This window comes from Ptychodera flava, chromosome 18 (genome assembly GCF_041260155.1).
Source record: "Ptychodera flava strain L36383 chromosome 18, AS_Pfla_20210202, whole genome shotgun sequence".
Lineage (NCBI taxonomy): Eukaryota > Metazoa > Hemichordata > Enteropneusta > Ptychoderidae > Ptychodera > Ptychodera flava.
In genome coordinates, this window is record NC_091945.1 from 33,257,459 (window position 1) to 33,280,456 (window position 22,998).

Genomic DNA, 22,998 nt, shown 5'->3' on the forward strand with positions numbered 1-22,998 from the left:
GTCAAGATGCTTGCCACCACGTATGAAAAGACACAAGGAGCAGCCAAGATCGGAGAGAGGGAAGGGTCTCTTACGGTAGAGGTTTGACTTAGGTTTAGCGGCATGTGTGAAAATCAGTTGTGAAGTTGTTGGTCTACAGATTTCGGTAAGTGTCTAGTATGTGCCACTTTAACTTAGTCTTTACGGACAACTTGTCGTGCTTGGCTTGGGTACGGCTTCTACCAGTGTACCACCGCTGGCTGTACGACCGTCTCTGTAATCTTCATACGCTAATGGAATGGCTACCGTGTGTACTCACTGTACTGGTATGAATGAGTGAACCAAACACTCAAAGAGTTCATTTGAACGTTACGCGGACACCGTGTTGTATGTTTTGTTGCACACCTTAGATTTATTTTCACCATGGCAAATCAAAAGTAGTTTTTGGAAATATGCTCGATCTGAATTTACAGATACTGAGATAGAGGGACTGCGCTTCAGTGTACCATGGTATGGTAGTACCAAAACTGCTGGGGGGGGGGGGGGGGGGGTTAGAATAGAGATTAGTTTATCCTGTGTTGAGATAATTGTAGGATTTTGCATTTGCTTTTGAGAGCTATGGTGCTGTCTCAGATTATTTCACACATTCAACAAATCACAGTCCCTCCACACTATAAATGAAATCGTCTTCTGGAAATTGTGTGATGGAACAATGGGTAACATGATTTGGGAATAGTACGATGACCAAAACTTCAAAAAGAGTGTTGAATAAATTGGCAAATGTAAAATAATAATTAAGGTACCACTTATTCAGCTTTTTGAGGCAAAGTGTAGGCATTGCAATCTTGGTAGTTTATAATGTTATTTGTTTATCAGATTAGAGGATCAGGCTTGTGATTTGATGAAAATTTAAAGGTAAATGGGAAACAAAGGATAGCAAACCCTAAAGCAAAAAACAGATCTTATGTTTTTTATAAGTCCAGATATTTATATAAATAGAGCTTAAGGTGGGTTTAAGGTGGGTTTACACGTGTATTTTTTAAACCTGAGGGAATCTGATTAGTCGCTGTAAATATTCCTTATCAGCGATCTAAGAGATCTCACGTTTACACGTCATACACAAGGTATGAATTTAGTTCGGGTCAAGCGCCCTCAGCGATATCTGGGCTAGAGAACAATCGCTTGCTTGCAATGGCGGACCCACACATCATGCAGCTGCTGTCTACGATCTTTTTGTGTTCTGTCAACCAATCGAGACGCCTTCGGCGAAGAAATTTACTAGAAGAGAACATTGTTGGCCTCGCCCCGTCTGATGTCGGTATCTATTTCATGTTAAGATCAGACTCTTATACGGAAAATTTAGACTGTCAAAGTTCGGGCCAATGCTACACTAGTAACACTGGATGTAATTTTCATGTACACGAATACACCACATAATGAGGCAATTGAATCAGTCGGCAGAGCATTAAATCAGGAAAGATCATCAAACAATTACATAATCAAGTAACCACCAACGAAATACATGATAGCTCTGCTAGAAATAATCTTAATAAACAACACATTTGAATTCAACGATGAATTCTACCGGCAAATATGGGGATGCTCTTATACGGAAATAATCTCGATGTGGTGTTCGCAAGAAATTGCAGATATTACATTTCACGAGACAGAAATGAGAATAATACTGAAATGCAAACAACAAATACCGACCTGGCTGAGGTTCAGGGACGATGTTATTCTGATTTTCATCGGAACACAACACGAACTCAATGAATTTCATATCAAACATCAACAAAATGCATCCTACTTTAAAATTTTCGTTTGAAAGCTCCTCTCAAGAAATCACATATTTAGACCTATCTACAAAGGTCGTCGATACAACAAAGAGAATATTCTCGACATCAAGACACACACAAAACCAACAGATACTTTCCAGTTCTTACAAAGAAACTCATGCTATCCGGCAGCAACATTCAAAGGTCTGATCAAAGGTGAAACATTACGATACATCAGAACACGTAACGTACAACGAAACCGATTTTACACAGAAAGTCACACAATTTAGTGAAAAAAAATAGTGAAAAATTACGAGACCGACAATATTTAAAAAAACTGAAATAGAACGCATTATCAGAGAGACAGATCATAAAAGCAGGAAAAGACTGCTTGAACAACAAAAAGAATGAAATAACGCCACCAACAATACAGTAGTCTTCATAACAACGTATAGCCCGTACATCGCAACGACAAAAATCAAGCAAGCCCTGACATAAAACTGGAGTGAACTTGAAACAGACGAAACAATAAAAAACTGTTCCAAAACCAACCAATAATCGCATATAGAAGGAACAGAAATATAGGCGACACACTTATAGCGCCAGACTTCACAAAAACTATAATAGCTCAAACTCAGGTTCACACGAACCCACACAAACACAACAAGATCAAATAGTAGACATTCTAGCTTCCCTACCAAACGTAAATGGAGCAACATATTACCAAATAAAAACAATCAACCATTCAACACGTCTCACCAATCAAAAAATGAATTTTAAGCCACTGATGCAGAAAACTCTGTTTTCGAAACGTAGCGCCAAAGGATCGCAGTGTCACAGTAGTCTCTCCGCTCCAGTGCGGAGTAACATCAAGACACGTAGATTACGGGTACGCGTCGCCATGGCTAAGCAACATTTTACATAAAACAGCCAAACATGATATACACTTATATTGTACACAATATCATACACAAAACGCAAACAACCCAAATGTGAAAGATGTTAGGAGTTGCTTTCCCTCTACTACCAGTTGCTTTCCCTTTACTCCCTGCAACTCATCGTAAAATGGCATCGTTTTTCTAGCTCTGCCACCACGACGGTTGTTGTCGGACACGGACTTGAACTGAGTTCACAACCGTTTGATTTTTTGTGGCATTGTTCCGCTGTCCTCTCGAGTCCCTTCTCCCTGGCCTTGGCAGCGACGTCTTCATACACTTGCCGATCCCTCGACGTGCCCTCCATCATACGGATGACGTTTTCGTCTCTCCAGATTGAAATTAGTAGCCTGATCTCTTCCTGTGACCAATTGTTGCTGCGGATCGCAAAGCTTCTTACTTGAATACCGTCCATTGTGGGAATGACCGAACCGAAGACAGGATATAGTTCGGCGTTTAGTTCGGTGTTCTGGTCACACGTGTAAATAGGCCATTGTTTAGTACGGAGCACCGAACCTGGACCAGCCCTCCGACACCGAATTAATTTAATTCTTTGTTAGTTCGGTGTTGTCTGTTCACACGTCCAACTGACACAGGTTTAAATTTATTCCGGTGTCAACTCTGGACTTAACTCTCACGTGTAAACCCCCCATTACACATGTATTTTTTTAAACCTGAGGGAATCTGATTAGTCGCTCTGTAAATATTCCTTATCAGCGATCTGAGCGATCTCACGTTTACACGTCATACACAAGGTATAAATTTAGTTCGGGTCAAGCGAAAGAAATAACGCCACCAACAATACAGTAGTCTTCATAACAACGTATAGCCCGTACATCGAAACGACAAAAATCAAGCAAGCTCTGACAGAAAACTGGAGTGAACTTGAAAAAGATGAAACACTAAAAAAACTGTTCCAAAACCAACCAATAATCGCATATAGAAGGAACAGAAATATAGGCGACACACTTATAAGCGCCAGACTTCACAAAAACTACAATAGCTAGCTCAAACTCAGGTTCACACGAACCTACACAAACACAACAAGACCAAACAGTAGATATTCTAGCTTCCCTACCAAACGTTAGTGGAACAACTATATAAAATAAAAATAATCAACCATTCAACACGTCTCACCAATCAAAATGATTTTTAAGCGACTGATGAAGAAAACTCTGTTTTCGAAACGTAGCGCCAAAGGATCACAGTGTCAGTAGTCTCTCCGCTCCAGTGCGGATTAACACAGGACACTAGATTACGGTACGTCTCGCCATGGCCAAGCAACATTTTACATAAAACAATTAAACATGATATACACTTATATAATACACAATATCATACACAAAACGCAAACAACCCAAATATGAACAATGTGTGGAGTTGCTTTCCCTTTACTACCAGTTGCTTTCCCTTTACTACCTACAACTCATCGTAAAATAGCATCGTTTTTCCACCTCTGCCACTACGACGGTTTGTCGGACACGGACTTGAACTGAGCTTGCAAACGTTTGATTTTGTTGTGGCATTGTTCCGCTGTCCTCTCGAGTCCCTTCTCCCTGGCCTTGGCAGCGATGACTTCATACACTTGCCGATCCTCGAAGTGCCCTCCATCATACGGATGACATTTTCGACTCTCCAGATTGACATTAGTAGCCTGATCTCTTCCTGCGGCCAATTGTTGCCGCGATCGAGAGAGCTTACTTGAACACCGTCCATTGTGGTAATGACCGCAAGCCCGAAGACAGGATATAGTTCGGCGTTTAGTTCGGTGTTCTGGTCACACGTGTAAATAGGCCATTGTTTAGTACGGAGCACCGAACCTGGACCAGCCCTCCGACACCGAATTAATTCAGTTCTTTGTTAGTTCGGTGTTGTCTGTTTACACGTCCAACTGACACAGGTTTAAATTTATTCCGGTGTCAACTCCGGACTTAACTCACACGTGTAAACCCCCCTTTAGTGTTTCAAGAAGACTACTTAGATAAATGGAGAATTGTTGCATTTAGAATGAACACTTGAAACTTACTTTAATACCCACATTCACCCCCTGCTGTCTCAAAGTAAACAAGGTAGATATACATGTATGTACATATGCAAGACATGCAAGTATGAGAGTAAAAGTATTGTCAAAGCATAGACCCTAAAAACAGAGGGGTCTGGTCAAAGGCAAGTGTGTGTGTGTGGCCTTGCCCAGAGATAACTCTCTGTATATGAGTTTTGTAAAGCAGTGGTCTTATTAAAAAAGGAATTGAATTGTTGTTGAAGAGTGCTATTGTCAATACACTTGTTTGTCACTTTTTGACTCTTCATTGCTGATGTTTAGTTGGAAACTGCAATTCACTTTTGTGAAGTTTTCCAAATACATTAAACACCAGTAGTTTTGTTTGGTCAGTGTGATCGGTCATCACAGTCTTGGATTCTAGCCAGATTTTCTGCCCAAAAGGGATACCTGTAAATGTTGTTTTCATTGTGAAATTGATTCATTTAATGGCCTATAATTGAACTAGAACAAACACAATTATTGCTATTGCTCTAACAGCATCAAGCCATTGGCAGTGTGATTGTGCTAACCCCCCTCCATATCTAATCGAAATCCCCTTCAAATCATAAAAGTATGACAATGCCCTTCTGCAACAACATTTGAAATTATGATCTACATCATAGATAGTTGCTTCTACTGTCTGCATCTACACAGAGTATTTATAGTAGCATTCCACTTGTCTATTATGTAACATTGTACAGTTGATATAATCCACTATCTGTAGCCATAGTAAAGTCCTACAAGCTTGCTATCTGGAGGATATGGTGTAGCTGAAAGACTATCAACTAGAGTGTGCCTCCAGATTATGACACTCTGTTTGAACTGCAATGAATAAAGTGTGAATGATTTGTGTAGGCTTCTAAAGGTGGGTTTACACGTGTAATTTTTAAAACCTGAGGGAAGCTGATTAGTCGTTCTGTAAATATTCCTTATCAGCGATCTAAGCGATCTCACGTTTACACGTCATATACAAGGTATGAATTTAGTTCGGGTCAAGCGCCCTCAGCAATATCTGGGCTAGAGAACATCGCTTGCTTGCAATGGCGGACCCACACATCATGCAGCTGCTGTCTACGCTCTTTTTGTGTTCTGTCAACCAATCGAGACGCCTTCGGCAAAGAAATTTACTAGGAGAGAATATTGTTGGCCTCGCCCGTCTGATGTCATTATCTATTTCATGTTCAAATGAAACACCTAGACAGACACCTACAATACAGACTCTTATACGGAAAATTGAGACAATCAAAGTTCCGGCCAATGCGACACTAGTAACACTGGATTTCCATGAACACGAATACACCACATTATGAGGCAATTGAATCAGTTGGCAGAGCATTAAATCAGGAAAGATCATCAAACAATTACATAATCAAGTAACCAACAATGAAATACATGATAGCTCTGCTAGAAATAATCTTAATAAACAACACATTTGAATTCAACGATGAATTCTACGGCAAATATGGGATGCTCTTATACGGAAATAATCTCGATGGGTTGTTCGCCAGAAATAGCAGATATTAGGCCTTCATTTCACGAGACAGAAATGAGAATAATATACTGAAACGCAAACAACAAACCGACCTGGCTGAGGTTCAGGGACGATGTTTTTCTGATTTTCATCGGAACACAACATGAACTCAATGAATTCATATCAAACATCAACAAAATGCATCCTACTTTCAAATTTTCGTTTGAAAGCTCCTCTCAAGAAATCACATATTTAGACCTGACTATCTACAAAGGTCGTCGGTACAACAAAGAGAATATTCTCGACATCAAGACACACACAAAACCAACAGATATTTTCCAGTTCTTACAAAGAAACTCATGCCATCTGGCAGCAACATTCAACGGTCTGATCAAAGGTGAAACATTACCATACATCAGAACACGTAACAACGAAACCGATTTTACACAGAAAGTCACACAATTTAGTGAAAAAAATTAGTGAAAAATTACAAGATCGACAATATAAAAAAAAAAGAAATAGAACGCATTATCAGAGAGACAGATCATAAAAGCAGGAAAAGACTGCTTGAACAACAAAAAGAAACCAATAACGCCACCAACAATACAATAGTCTTCATAACAACGTATAGCCCGTACATCGACACGACAAAATCAAGAAGGCCCTGACATAAAACGGAGTGAACTTGAAAAAGACGAACACTAAAAAACTGTTCCAAAACCAACCAATAATCGCATATAGATGGAACAGAAATATAGGCGACACACTTATAAGCGCCAGACTTCATCGGATACTTTCTGTAACCATACTACCGTATACAGGCGACATACGGTTTCTATTCCCACAATATCGTACCCGCCATGGCTAAGCGACATTTTACATAAAACAGCCAAACATGATGTACACTAATACACAATATCATACACAAAACGCAAACAACCCAAATATGAATGATGTGGGAGTTGCTTTCCCTTTACTATCAGTTGCTCTCCTTTACTAACAACTCATCGTAAAATGGCATCGTTTTTCTAGCTCTGCCACTATGACGGTTGTTGTCGGACACGGACTTGAACTGAGCTCGCAACCGTTTGATTTTGTTGTGGCATTGTTCGGCTGTCCTCTCGAGTCCCTTCTCCCTGGCCTTGGCAGCGACGACTTCATACACTTGCCGATCCCTCGACGTGCCGTCCATCATACGGATGACATTTTCGTCTCTCCAGATTGACATTAGTAGCCTGATCTCTTCCTGTAACTAATTGTTGCCATGATCGGGAGAGCTTATTTGAACACAGTCCATTGTGGTAATGGCCAAACCGAAGACAGGATATAGTTCGGCGTTTAGTTCGGTGTTCTGGTCACACGTGTAAATAGGCCATTGTTTAGTACGGAGCACCGAACCTGGACCAGCCCTCTGACACCGAATTAATTTAGTTCTTTGTTAGTTCGGTGTTGTCTGTTTACACGTACAACTGACACAGGTTTATATTTATTCCGGTGTCTACTCCGGACTTAACTACCACGTGTAAACCCCCCTTAATTTATTCAACATTAACAGACTAGAAAAAAAGAAAGAAATGGGAGTGCCTTTTATTTGATATTTGATCAAATGCTATAACCTTAATTAGTTTGCTAATACCTTGAAAATCTTAATTTGCATAATTTATTAAAGTCCCCTCAACCAAAACCAAAGCTCCCCAAAATTTTCAAGCAGAGAGCAACATTCCATCTTGTGAGATAAACCTAGAGAAAACACTGCGTTGTCTCAGCTCAGGCTTTACTGACATTAGGCTATCAACACTGTACACATCCACACAAAAGAGGTTTATGTTTGTCTTGGTATGGTTACCTAAAAATGTGAATATGGATTGTAAAAATTATTTTCTGAATGACAGGTTGTAGACAAAGGTTGTATCAAAATGACCAATCATGATTTAAGGTGGGTTTACACGTGTATTTTTTACCTTTTACCTTCTCGTGTCTATTTATAGACAGAGAAGGTATTAGAGTTGAAAACCAGTATGCTGCTGTCAAGTACTTCCCGTCTGTCAAGACTTCCGTCTGTCAAGATCCGTTGACGTCAATGCCATTGTGATGGGTCATATCATAAACTGGTGGGGGTGTTCATGGCTCAGGTTGAGGTGTGGGAGAACGATTTTGAGCTATGACAAAAATCAAAAGGGACTTAGCGGCATAGCCACAGTGTTAAGCCTTTCTCCAAGGATTCTTAGTTGACTACAATCTATTACAGACTACTGAGCTGACGTTAGGGGTACTCACTTTGTGTTTGCTCACTCTGTGAGCGCTAGTGTTTGGTACTGAGTTGCATGGATATGCCCTCATGGCCTCACGTGATCTTGGCCTGTTGCATAATCTGCAGAGATGATCATATGCCTCCGAATCTGAAAACTGTCATTGTGTAAGCCTGTCGGCATTTTCTTGCATTTTTTCTCATTTAATTTTGCAAAATATCGGCGAGTACCTCAATATTTCAAGATAACCCTTTCTTCCCAATCGTTTCCTGGAGTTTCAGAGTCATATGAACGAAAATGAGTGAAAGTTTTAGACAGGAAAATCGGACGTCGGCCATGTTCAATGTTTACAGTACAATCAGAAGTTTACGTGGAGGAATTAACCAACAAACAAACACTATTCATGATGCCCGCCCTCTAGAGGCAGACCCTCCTATATGAAGTACCACATTTGATGCTTGTGGAAAGCTTGACCACACAATGGAGCATTTAAACTTTTAGAAAATGACAAATTGAATAAGAAGGTATTCAGAAAATGTCAAATACTGCGGAAAAATGCGCAAATATTCAATATAAACAGGTTAACTGACTGGTCAGCTATAAAAAACAATGAAAATGTTTATGATCAAAAGCTTTTGAGATGCGCACATTTTAACAAATACAGAAATTATTAACATTATAAATATAAGACCAAACTATTTTTTCAGGGATGGGACAGGTTGGAAATGAGGGGTGAGAGACAAAGGCACTCCTATTGCTGCATGTGGATGCAGCCACACCATTTCATTTACAGCATACTTATTCACTGTGTTGTGTTCAAGTTCCATATTGTACTGACTGTCATACAAGGATAACATGAGCAAATCAAATCAAATTAGAAAAGGATCAATGCTGTTGTGTGGATTTTGCTGAACATGGCTGATTTTAATATTTCGCCCTATATATTTGGTATCCAGCAAAGGCATATTTTGATGTAAAGTAAAAAATTAACACTACATTGCTGACAATATATTTTACCGTTTCTGCATGAACTTTTCTTTTTAAATTATAGTATATTAGTACTTCAAACAGATTAACAGTTATCGTGATGTCAACCCATAATTTTACATCACAAAGACTGTAATTCTGCCAATTTTTTTTGTTTTTCAGTCATTTTATAAATTTTGCACTGCACAAGATGATTGAACAAATTGCAATGTTTGAATTTGTAAACTCAAAGAATAAAAATCCTTTGGTCACAGATTAAATTATTTTTTAAAAAGAAATTTACTCTTAAACACTGTGAGCATATATTCTTTACATGGTCATGTATTTCAAGGAAAATATGCCTATTAAAAACAGTAATTTCTTCACTTTCAATTTTTTTTCAATACTATGACAATTATCAGCCATGAGGTTATACAAACACAAGACCAGATAAGCGTTTTTCATCATTTTCACAGGACTCTTTGGAAAATCCATTAAAAACAGTTAAAAGTGACTTAAAATGATCACTTGGTATACATTTAATTTACAGATGCCAGGTTGTGTATTTCACATGCACTCAGGTCAGTAAGGAAGTGCGTCATCACTATTTTGGACTGTGAATTCTTATTTCTGAATTATTTAACTTTTTCCCACATATTGAACTATCTTTAGGCAGTTTATACTGTAGCTTAGAATTTTTTTGATTGATGTATTTAATCATCTTTTGGGTTTTTTGGGTCCATATCCCACCTCATGCCCCTACATCATCAACTATTTACCAACAACTCCATGCCAACAACCAATTACCTGACCTGGCCACACATTAGAGAAGGTACAGCGTCATTGACGGTATTTTTTAAACCTGAGGGAATCTGATTAGTCGCTCTGTAAATATTCCTTGTCAGCGATCTAAGCGATCTCACGTTTACACGTCATACACAAGGTATAAATTTAGTTCGGGGCAAGCGAAAGAAATAACGCCACCAACAATACAGTATACGTAGTCTTCATAACAACGTATAGCCCGTACATCGAAACAACAAAAATCAAGCAAGCCCTGACAGAAAACTGGAGTGAACTTGAAAAAGATGAAACACTAAAAAAACTGTTCCAAAACCAACCAATAATCGCATATAGAAGGAAGAGAAATATAGGCGACACACTTATAAGCGCCAGACTTCACAAAAACTACAATAGCTCAAACTCAGGTTCACACAAACCTACACAAACACAACAAGATCAAACAGTAGACATTCTAGCTTCCCTACCAAACATAAGTGGAACAACATATTACCAAATAAAAACAATCAACCATTCAACACGTCTCACCAATTAAAAATGAATTTTAAGCAACTGATGAGGAAAACTCTGTTTTCGAAGCGTGCGCCAAAGGATCGCAGTGTCACACTAGTCTCTCTGCTCCAGTGCGCGTTAACATCAAGACACTTAGATTACGGGTACGTCTCGCCGTGGCCAAGCAACATTTTACATAAAACAGCCAAACATGATATACACTTATATTATACACAATATCATACACAAAACGCAAACAACCCAAATATGAATGATGTGTGGAGTTGCTTTCCCTTTACTACCAGTTGCTTTCCCTTTACAACCTACAACTCATCGTAAAATGGCATCGTTTTTCTAGCTCTGCCACTACGACGGCCCGGGTTGTTGTCGGACACGAACTTTGACATTAGTAGCGGCTAGCCTGATCTCTTCCTGTGACTGATTGTTGCCGCGATCGTGAGAGCTTCTTACTTGAACATCGTCCATTGTGGTAATGACCGCAAGCCCAAACACAGGATATAGATCAGAGTTTAGTTCGGTGTTCTGGTCACACGTGTAAATAGGCTATTGTTTAGTACGGAGCACCGAACCTGGACCAGCCCTCCGACACCGAATTAATTCAGTTCTGTGTTAGTTCGGTGTTGTCTGTTCACACGTCCAACTGACACAGGTTTAAATTTATTCCGATGTCAACTCCGGACTTAACTCACATGTGTAAACCCCCCTTTAGATAGCCTTACTGTATTATTTAAAGGGGTTGTCTTCAATCCTTGGTTCATGAACAATAGTGCTTGTTGCCATTGACTTTTTGCATGGTGTTCACCCTTTGTGCTCTTCCAAAAGTTGTGTTCAGGTGTTCAATTTCTTTCGACATTTTTGCCCTTTAAGTTTGTAAATCTTTAGTCAAAATAATAAGTTCTTAAAAACTTGCATTGGCGCAAGATTGTCTCAACAGAAAATTTATCCACAAGATTACTATTTCAATGGAAAACAAAAGGCTATCACACCTCCATTATCCTCCTACAGACTAGAACAAAGGCAATCCCAAGGATCGCCAAAAAGGCCTTTAAGTTACGGTGTTAACATTTTCGCTAATACATCAACACTTATTAGATGACTGTTGACATTGACACATTAATCCAAAAGGATGATGTGAACTGAGGTTTGTCAAATTTCCTGAGTCAATCAGTTTATTGACATGTGTACATGTGATTTTTCCGCCACCAACGGCATAGGGTCAGTTGGTGTTTGTCATAGATTTCAATGAAAGTGACATTTCTGTACTGTATGCTGCATTGCAGTGAGCATCATCTTATATTGACAAGTGAATAATTTAGATTTTTTAAAAGTATTCACAACTCCATTCATTGTTGTGATAGTCATTAAAAGTTATCAAATCATTGGCCATGAAAATTAGAACAGTCAAATTCAGCATGTCTTGGCAAACAGTCAACAGAATGAGGACATATTTTATCAATTCAATTGTATCTGTAACACTGGTAGGGCGTGCCAAACCTTTGAAAAGTGTCTCCTCTGATACTAAACTCATTTTATCAGAGTTTATACAGATAAGGAAAATAGCTCAGATATTTCCTCCAAGTAGAATAAGTGTCAAGTCATTTGAATTTTCTCATGCAGATAGTTTTTAGGGCAATCTGACCAAATTCACTTGAATATTTTTGCATTTTACAAAAAATAAAACACAATTGAACATCACACCTAAAGGTTCTAGAAATCTAAACACTGGTCTTTATTGTACACTTTCTACGGCATTTTTGGTTATTTAGGTGTTATGCATACATTCTGATACTATTTGATCAACTAGCTCTATCTTCTTGCTGGACTTTCCTGTGTATGTGATTTCTAAGGGAAAAGAATGACCAGCTGGGTGGAAAAACCTGATTTTTGCGATTCATACACTACTAGTCACTCGGCTAGCACTTGTTTGTATTTCTGTGAAGATGATGAAATAAATTAGGTAATTCCACAAAGACCAAGTACAAACCTCTCCTTTGTTGGAATGTTTAATTGTTTCTACTTGATAATGACTCAAATCAGGGTCACTCCACAAAGACTGTGTCCAAACATGTCTTTTTGTGTGTAGTGCACTTACTTATTTTTTCAGTAAAAATTCTCATTTGCCTTTCTGCTGCTAGACTATATACAAAAGTTACAGGCTTGTTTTGGTTCTTGCGACCTCACCACTATCAAAGGCTAGCATGTACTCCACTTGTATTACAAAACATAACAACATAATTTTCTGAAATATAGACACACTTGTATTACTAAAACATAACAACAATTTTCTGAAATATAGAGATTGTTAACCCATTGACCTTAGGGCAAATTCGGTTGCTATGGAGGTACTTGATAATTTCTGACTGCCATACAGTTGGTATCTTGCTTTTAGAGCATGGGTAAAACACTGCACATATGGATCACTTCGTAAAAATGTATGTGAACACTATGGAACAGAGAACCTTGTAATACGTACAATGGCGTGTACAGGCACTTGCTCCTGGGCTTTACTTGTACAGGCTATCATTATTGGTGTTTCTGTACTTTTGAAGATCCAAAAATACATAAAATCTCTTTGCATCAGTGATTTAATAATGGTTTAAAAGTTGAAATGTGGAAAGGGCGTGTGGGTTTAATTAAAATGGCATGTGTTCCCACCAGATTTAGAAACTGATACAGATTTACACTCAAAACTTCAGTTTCAGTGCAAAAACAAACAACATCAACACTTCTGAAGTTTCACATCACCTGTAACCATAGAAATTACCTTTTATACAACAACAAATTTGATCCCTGAGATAAAAAAAACCATGGTTAAAAATATTTATAATTTTGGGATGTGTGCATTTCCAAACTTTTGTAATGGGAAAGGGGTTTATAACCACAGTTAGTCTCATAAGCCATGCATGTGTTTATTAATTATCCGCTGTCCCTAAGTCAATGATTCAATCTGGACATGCTCTGGCAGATTGCTTTTACGTAGACAATTGAATTCATCTTACCTTAACCTATGATAGATTTTTGTGAATTTTCATAAAATGGCGATCATTCAAATTGCTAATTTTACTTTTACTGTTTTATTCCAGAATGTATGGACAAAAACAGTGACAATGAATTTGAAGACAGTACATCTCATTTTGGCAATTTCAACATGTCTGCAGGTCATACTGGCACCGAGGACTGTCTCCCTGCAAATAACCGGGCGTTTCAAAACCCACCCGATGCTATACTTTAGCGGCGATGACGTTCCAGTGCTGCAGAAAAAGGCTGCCACAACTCACAAACACCTGGCAGACATATTGAAAGTCGCTACCAAAGCCATGGTGGCCTCCCCAAAAAACTACTTACCATCGACAGATTATGAAAAATTTGGCAGCCAGTGGAATGAGGTGTATGGAAACAATCTAGCTGCTCTTGCCTTTTACTGTGTTTTGTACCCAGATGATGTAGAGAGCCGTAATCTAGCTATCACATTCATGGATAATTTGTACAAACTACCAAAATGGCAGGTCATCAGTTTACCAAAAGATGAAGTACCAGTGGCTCACACCTTCACTGGGTTTACAACTGCTTTTGATTTCTTATACAAGTATCTTGATAAGGAGAGACAGACCAACTTCTTGAACCGTATTACTGAAGTCACCAAGGAGTTTGAACATTATGCTAGAGTCCGATCGTGGGGCCGTTTCTATATACAGAACCATGTTGCCACTAATTACCTGGCTCTCATTCATGGATGTTTAGTTGTACAGGCACACAGTGATGTTGCTGATCCGTGGATAAATTTTGCCGTGAAGAAATTTGAGGCAACCATGTTCCTATTAAACCAAATTGTTGATGGTTCACTTGATGAAGGTGTTGCATATGGAAGTTACACATCTCGGTCTGTAACCCAGTATATCTTCTTAGCTTTGAGACACTGGGATATTGATCATACCAAAGATTTCTGGGTGAAACAACATTTCTGGTTTTACTACTATACAATCTTGCCTGGATTTCAGAAGAATGTCGCCATAGCAGATAGCAATTATAATTGGTTTTACGGTCCAGAAAGTCAGCTCGTCTTCCTCGATGCCTTCGTCTTGAAGAATGGTCATGGTAACTGGCTGGCCAGCGAAATCAGAAAACATCGGTCGCCAGATCGTCCTCAGTCATCATCGCAGAAATGGTGTACCATACACACTGAATTCATTTGGTATAATCCTGATATAGCTGCCAAGGCACCAGTTGAGGAACCTGTTAGTGAATTACATGTATTCAGTGATTGGGGAGTCAGTACCTGGAGTAAATTCACTCCCCAGGATACACGTGATACATTTCTTGCATTCAAGTCTGGCAAACTTCACGGCCAAGCTGTATTTGATGTGGTGAATGGTCCCAGGTATAAATCCTGGGTGCGAGGATGGCCAAGCTTCAATCCAGGACACGAACACCCAGATCAAAACATGTTCATTTTTGCGCCAAACGGCCAAATGTTCATCTCAGATGCCCTGTATGCCCCAAAGTACACATTCTTGAATAATGTCCTAACGTTCGCTCCGTCTGATGCAAGCCTTTGCCTTCAACCTTGGGTTGGGCAACTTGGAGAGTGTGAGAAATGGCTGAAGTGGCAGAAGCCAGAGGCGAAACATTACGGTGGTGAAATGATAACGTCAATAACAACAGATGGATTGGTGCATATCAGCGGAGAAGCCAAAAATGCATATCACCCTGATCTAGGATTAAAGAGTGTCTACCGCAACGTCATTCTGTTAAATCAGCACTTGCTTCTTGTTGTTGACCGCGTTGAAAAGGCACCTGAATGTAGACTAAAATTAGCAAGCGCTTTTTTCCACAACACCGAGGTTCCATTTGAGAGTGATAAGCTCCATGGTAACATACAGGGAGCCAAGATCACAGCAAACGGGAAAGATTATCGCATGGCTTGGCTCAAACACGATGGAAGTAGCCCCGTAGCTAGTATTCAGGTCAACCCTTTTCCGTCCTCCTTCCAGAAAAAGGAACGTAAATATGTCAATGTTACATTTGGTTTGTCAGAACCACACACCACAATGATGTATGTGTTTGCTTCGCCAATGGTTAAACTCTCTTACATCAAGTTTGCTGAACACAAAAAAAACAGGGTGAAAATGGATGTTAGGACTAGCAAGCTGAACTATCGGGTCTCCATAGTGACAACTCATGACAACCCCCGTGTTCGCTTTTCGCAGCTCGGATTTAGCGGATTCGCAAAAGTGACTACAAATACTGGCCAACTTGTAGAATTCGGGAGAACCATTTACACAGAAGAAGAACGTCCATCCCAAAGTTCAACAAATGTCTCCAATTTATCCATTGTCATGATAGTTATCATCATTCTGTTACTTTTATTTGCACTGAAGGTGTATCGACTAATCAGAAGCCATGCTTTCAGGATGTTGTTCCTCTTAATTATGTTTGTGATTATTTCACATTTACTCTATAATGTTTATATCTCCAGCGAAGACAAGCAGCAAGTGCTTATCAACAGTGAGGAATATTACACAATTGGATTGCCAAACGTAGTCATCACGTCCCTGCCAGGATCAGGGGCTGAGCTTTTGAGCCAAATGTTCCAAAACAATCCAGATTTTCTGTACTTAACTGTGCCATCCAAGATTTTAAGAATACCAGAGACTGAGATCAAATTTGACAGTTTTATAGACATGTGCATTTGGGATGCCTCGCATCGTTTAAGATTTCCTTCCATTGCAGAGTTTATGCGATCTCTGGTGACTCAGCCCAGAGACTTCATAATCAAGCTAAAATCTGAAAAACAATCTGAGTCAGAAACGGAAGCTGTCCATCCACAGAAGGATATGGCAGATGACACTTTGTCTCCATTGATTGACGGGGATGTCAATTATAAAGAATATACAGATGACATGCTTGTAGAACACAGCCATCGTTACCAATACGCGCTGCCCGCATTAGAGCTTACTAGTGGCAGCTGGGCCATCAAGTTGCCATGGTTACATGAGATAATGGATGGAAACCTCCGGAGTCTCTATGTGGTGTGTGATCCCAGGATGTGGATCAACAACTTGCTGATTGGATCACCGTCTATCTACCAACAACTCAACATCCGCCACTACTTACAAACTCTCTTTGATGAGGTGGATGTGCAAGAAGTCCAGTGCAGCTCAGACAAAAGCAACTCAATGCAGTTTGAAACACTGCGTCAAGTTCTCAGCTCTCCGAATGCAGAGCCTCATCGTATCCTCGCTCATCTGTGGCTGGCATACACTGGAATAGTCAGCAAAAATCAAAAGCTCCTGGTAAACAGGATGAAGATTGTCATTTGGGAAGACATAATCAAAGATCCTGAGCGGAGCATCCAGGATATCTACCAATTCATAGGCAAGTACATTCACCAATTTACAATATTCGGAATTAGTTTGAAAGAAATTCTTTTACATACTATGCCTTTTATTACATTTACATGGCCATTGGTAGCTTCACATACTGCAGTGACGTGCTGTGGCTTGTAATGGTGCCTTTCAAGGTGTAAACATTGTGTCACTGCTGTTTCAAGGTTGATTTTACTGTAGTTTCTTTTGTATGTCAATGGATCACAGTTTTTCATATCGTGATGAAGGGTCCACGATTCAAAAGACAGAAAGTGCAGTATTGGCAGTTTCCAAGTCCTTTGAATAATCCACAAAACTCTAGCAAAAAAAACATGGAGAGGTTTTGATGGATATACTTACACACCAATGCTCCATTGTGGTTAATGTTTCACTATATTGCTACTTGATATTTTGTCAGACTTTTAGCTGTTGTCTTTTGAACTGTGTGGAAACATTATCTGGAAACTATTATTCTCTCTTCAAACTACCGTACTAATGAGGTGCAAAAGTATCAGCCCAAACAAATGTTGTTAGCGGGTACATTTTGATGATTACTGATTTTTAAAAATTTAAAAATGTTTAAAAATTTAAAAATGTTATTAAGAGCTTCAGAATTGTTCAAGTTATGTCATATTCCACACAATTATCTTTCTGTTTGCTTTTGTGTTTTAATAAACATTCAGTACCTCAGAGAGCAAGTGCACAATTTGAAAAAGATAACTACTAATACCTTCTGTCACTTCAAATGTTGCATATATTTTAAACTTTAAAAGTGAAATGAAATTTTGTAGTGGTCTGTACGTAGAGTATGCCTTGGCCACAGGTAGTTGGACTCAAAGTTTACAATTATACTTTTCTGATGTATCACTTGTGTGCTGATTTCAACCATCTCATTTTTGTGAATATCAAAATTTAAATTTTTTCACCGTAGAGTTAAAAAAGGGATGGCGGCTATTCCAAGTTTCAAATATCGGTAAATTTAGGTTATAAACTTTCTCTGGTACCAAAAATTTGGACAATGACGTTTGGGTTTTATTCTTGACATTGAAAGAGGTTGGTTTAAAGTTTCCTTTTAGAAATATTGAGCAAAACTTTAAGTCTTTCACTTTTGGAGGCTTATACTACCTTCATTGTATTTATGAATATTTTTTATATTACACAAATAACATAACTACCATTCTGGTCTTACAGATATGCCGGTACGGCCATTGATGAAGCACCAAATCTTACAAGCAACGAAAAGTGATTTATACAGCATCCCATATCTTGGTATTATTGGTGAAGACAGTATGGAATATTGGAAAACACAGTTGACAGCTCAGCAAGTCAAAGATATCGAACAGATTTGTTCATCACTGATGAAAACATTTGGTTACACTCTATCATACATATAGGATAACAGCTCAGTCTTATTTTTCTCTCACCTTTTTGAGTTTTTTACATATATTTAAATATCTTCTAATTTAATTGAAAGTTTTTCCAGTTTATGGCAGGGTAATTGACAGTATTTAAATAACTTTTATGTTTTTTACAAGACTGTTTTTAAGCCCCGTACATGAGTTGTTGAACTTTCTGTTTATACACCCTGAACCAGAATTTAGAAATGTTTTGAAGAAAACTGAATCTACTGTATTTTGTTCAATCATAGGAATGTAAATCTACCCAGTTCAAGCATGACTGTTTACCGATGGCGTTCACATATATATCAGATTGTTTCGTTAACACTTTATGTACCATAAAACATGCTGGTACGATGCAATCCAAATATTGCCACAATGCAGCCATCTTATTTATGTTTTCGTCTAAGCCTTCTATCAGAATATTTCATTACAGTTTTCTACATATTTTCCTCTGCCGACATCTTCCACAGGGCATTAGTTCCTCAAGCAAGGCTTGGTTTCTTCATTATAGGATAAATAAACTTCAAAATATAGTTAGAAAAGTGCGTGAAAATATGTAATGTGATACAAAATGAACAAAGGAAAGGGGCTAAGTTAAGTACTTAGTGAGAATGATAAAACCAAACCCATTTTAGCTGTTCATAGACCTTTTTGAGATAGTTCCAATATTACAAGTTAAACCGTTTTCCTACCAGGGCCATCTGTTACTACCAGGTCAATAGTGATAACCAGAAAAGTGTAACTTACCCCTACATCATATGTAAGAAACCCAGCCATTTGAAAAATATATAGTAAACAGCATGAATTTCACCAAGCTACAATACTGAAACATACTCACACAGTGTGAAATTCATAAACCAGATAATGAGGAGTGTACTCAGGGTTCTCCACAAGGGGATTTTTAGGGGAGGGCCACCCCTCTGTTTTTGGAACAAGATATTCATATGTTAATAACTGTACAAAAAGAATACATTTTCACAACAACATAATATGCAAATAATGCATTGTTATGTAAATTGGCTGCCCCTCTGTTTTTTAGCTCATATTTGGTTTTGTATATAAATACCAAAAAGAGCTTATATGATGAGTCAGTGGCGTCTGTATGTCTGTATATTTGTGGGTGTGTATGTGCGGATGTATGTCCGTCACACACAAAGGCTCCCATACCGCCAGAGCTACCATCTCAGTATTTGGTGTACAGGTAGATGCAGGGATTGAGATGTGAATTTGTTCAAATGAACATGTCAGTGTCAAAAATGTGCAAATGAGGTAAGAAAAAGGGAAATCCTGCAAATGTGCAAGAGTGATGGCATGCCAGTAAGAAACAAGCAAACTCCACTGATCTTGAGTCATTTCCTGTCATTGTTTATGAACTGTTACATATTAACAGACCTGCTCAAACCATAGAAAGTAGAGGGGGGAAGACCGTCTATGGTCAAACTAAGAGGGGCTTGTTTCTGCTATGCATGTTCCTAAAATTGACCTCCAGTACCTAAAGTTTCAGACCTTATTTACTTTTGTCACTCTTGTTTTTCTGGTTTAAATATTTCTTGTTGTTTTTCTGGTTGTATTGTGCAGAAATCATTGTCATAACATCAACCTTGAATTTTCCTCCACTGAATAGATAGAAACAACATTTATTGTTGATCATTGGTAACCCATACTGGTATATACCAATTCTGATCAAATTTGAGCGACACCGTATAATTGTGGTATTTTTTCAACCTGTGGAGAAAGCTGTATTGCTATGTCACAGTGATCACCTTTATACCTTGATTTTTTTTAATGCTGATTTTGCATGACTTAACCTGAAATAGTTCAGGAAAAGTAAACATTTTTTTCACATATTCTAATTTTCAGATTAGTTAATCTGATGAAAGTATTTTGAATGAGGTGTACATTTGCAAATTATATAACTCTATTTTTGCAAGTTCTCAAATCACAAATATTCTCCTTCACTTTCCCATCTATCATTGCCTTTCGTAAAGCTTTCTAACGTTGCCAATGATGTGTTTATGTATTTTTTGCATACAAGCATATGACAGGAGAATCATACGGTTAATTTTTATGGAGATTGAGGCAAGATGTGGGAAAAATTTGGCTTAGTCAAAGCAAGCTGCCGTTTTATGCGTAACATTTGTAGTTAAAAAGCTATTTAGAGCAGTGTCTTTTTGTTATCTTTTTCAATAATTCTGTGCATTTTTTCTTTGTGACTGCATCACTGGCTTTCTGGTACTGAATACAAGGTGTATGCATTCCTGAAGAGACCCTGCAAATCCAAACCTTTTCTTGAAAGTACAAGGAGCATGTTTTCTACTCGTTGAAGTCCTTGCAAATTCCAACTGGTGTCAAACCTATAATGTGCAAACAATGGATATTGCTTGGAAAATTCTCAGAAAATTCCCGTAATTGTATGACAGAAACAGTTCTGGAAAAAAAAGTTTTTCATTCCAAAATACTCTGGAAAAGTGCCTGAAAAAACTCACGGGAAGTACTTTAATTTTTGGTGACTGGGAGTGTGTACTGACCCTGTCAATGTTGTAGTGTTTTAGAAACGTAAAAATAATGGCTTCATGTCAAGAGTCAAGTAGAAAACCTGCCCTGTACAGAGTTTAGGATATAGCTTGACCTAATGTCCTCCAAATTTATCTCGTTTGCTCTTTGATTTGGTGTCACCACAATAGTGTGGTCAAGTATAGTGTGATATGACCTTGTCATCGTCTATGGCAGAGTAGTTGCTTTGTAGGGCAAGGGTGCAAATTTCAGGAGCTTCCACTGTCATTCTTGTATTGAATTACCTGTAGGTAATGTCTCCATAAGTCAAAACCTATGTATTTCAGTAATACTAATAGGGGACAGTCAGTATAGACTTTTTTGATGAGCATTAAGTTTTTCTTTGTATTTGTCTTTTGATTTTCAAAATTGCAGCTAAGTAATCATGGAAAAACGATAAAGGACAATTTTGTTATAGGATTAGTTGGTGGAATTGAATCCCATTGTTTCTATCGAGATAATTTATTACACGGTCCATATTTAAAGCTAGTACAGTAAATTTTCACTAGAAAGTATTGTGGAAACCCCTTAGAATGACTGAATTTGTGGGGTCATAGCTTCCAATGGAGTGCCTCTAATCAGATGATAGATACCAGACAACTCTTATCAGTGACTTTGAGTTCAGAAATTAAGAAACATCTCAATCAATGATGACTGAAAGGTGATTATGGAGTCAAAATCCTTTTTTGTCTTTGTACCGTTTATTGTGAAAGCACAGAAGTTGAAAGAGCAAAAATTGATATGATTTTCATTTTTAATTATTTTTTTTGTGTACAGCCCTGTACTGGTATAAAACCGTGATTAAGGTTGACTTGAGAGTTAATCTGCAGCAATTGCTGAAATTTACACAAAATGTTCAACTTCTCATTGTTTCAACAGACAGCTTATATTATTATTCAATTACGCTCTTTTTGCCTTCAGAGTTTTGTAGAGAACATACACACCTCACAGATATTTTCCTGGTTTTTGAACAAATGCGTTGACAATATTTCGTTCACTAGGTGGGCCTATGTCAGTCAGACATCTGAGCATCTTGTTCCCTCTATTCAAGTTAGCATTAGCGATAAAATATGGCATTATTAATTAGTTTAGTTTAAGACAGAACTGTCAACATTTCCTCTTTAGTGAGAAGAAATGTACAATATCTTCATAGGTTTTCTTACCAACTTTTACCGGACACTATTTGCATTATTTATATTTACTGTTCAGTATTTCAATACATGTACATGAAATTTGAAAATGCATCTCTTCTGTTTCTATTTTGTTTTACAATATTCAAAGATTTCCATTGAATGTATGAAATTTAGTCTTGACCATTTCATCAATGTCTGTTGTACCAAACACAGTGATCATTTTAAGTTGACAACTCTTTGAAACACCAAGATATGTTACCATAACAACTGTACATTCACAGTGTCTCACCTGAGAAAATATAAGTTCCAGGATCTATCCATCATTAGTTATGGCTACCGAATGACGGATACATCTTTGACTTAAAAAATGAATTCTTATAAATAAATTATCTCGCCCGTGTGATCATGGAGACACTTTGCCTTAAATGCAGATGCAAGATACAATAGCAGGTATGCCTGCATGCCAAAATATTTGCCTTTACTGTGATTCAGTATTTCAAATATTTCTATTTCTATTTTTTTAATTACCTAGAGCTTTGAATCAGAATTGTAATTTATGAAAAAACATGCTTAGAACAATAATTGCCAATAGTATTAACTCATAAACTTCTATAGATGTAGATGAAACTGTCACCAGAGTACATAGCATGTATTGTTAGTATTACCCGTGATTAATTACTTTGTACAATTTACATGCTTCTACTTAATAAATCTCTCCAGATACTTTTTGATAACCTAACACTTGGCGTGGTACTTCTTTTGGTCTTTGATCCTAATTTCAGAAAACTACTAGACACAGTCTTTGGTTGATTTAGGA

General features: G+C 38.0%; 2 protein-coding genes across 2 annotated transcripts in view; one reads left to right on the forward strand and one right to left on the reverse strand.

The window, feature by feature from the left end:
• Positions 1–22,998, reverse strand: part of LOC139117439 (WD repeat domain phosphoinositide-interacting protein 4-like) — a 277,044-nt gene that overhangs the window by 108,326 nt on the left and 145,720 nt on the right. The gene's annotated exons all lie outside the window — the stretch shown is intronic.
• Positions 4–22,920, forward strand: LOC139117423 (dermatan-sulfate epimerase-like protein). The gene is made up of 3 exons (XM_070680531.1): positions 4–145; positions 13,814–17,105; positions 18,287–22,920. The coding sequence occupies exons 2-3, from the start codon at positions 13,838–13,840 to the stop codon at positions 18,487–18,489; spliced, it is 3,471 nt and encodes a 1,156-aa protein (XP_070536632.1). The 5' UTR covers positions 4–145; positions 13,814–13,837; the 3' UTR covers positions 18,490–22,920.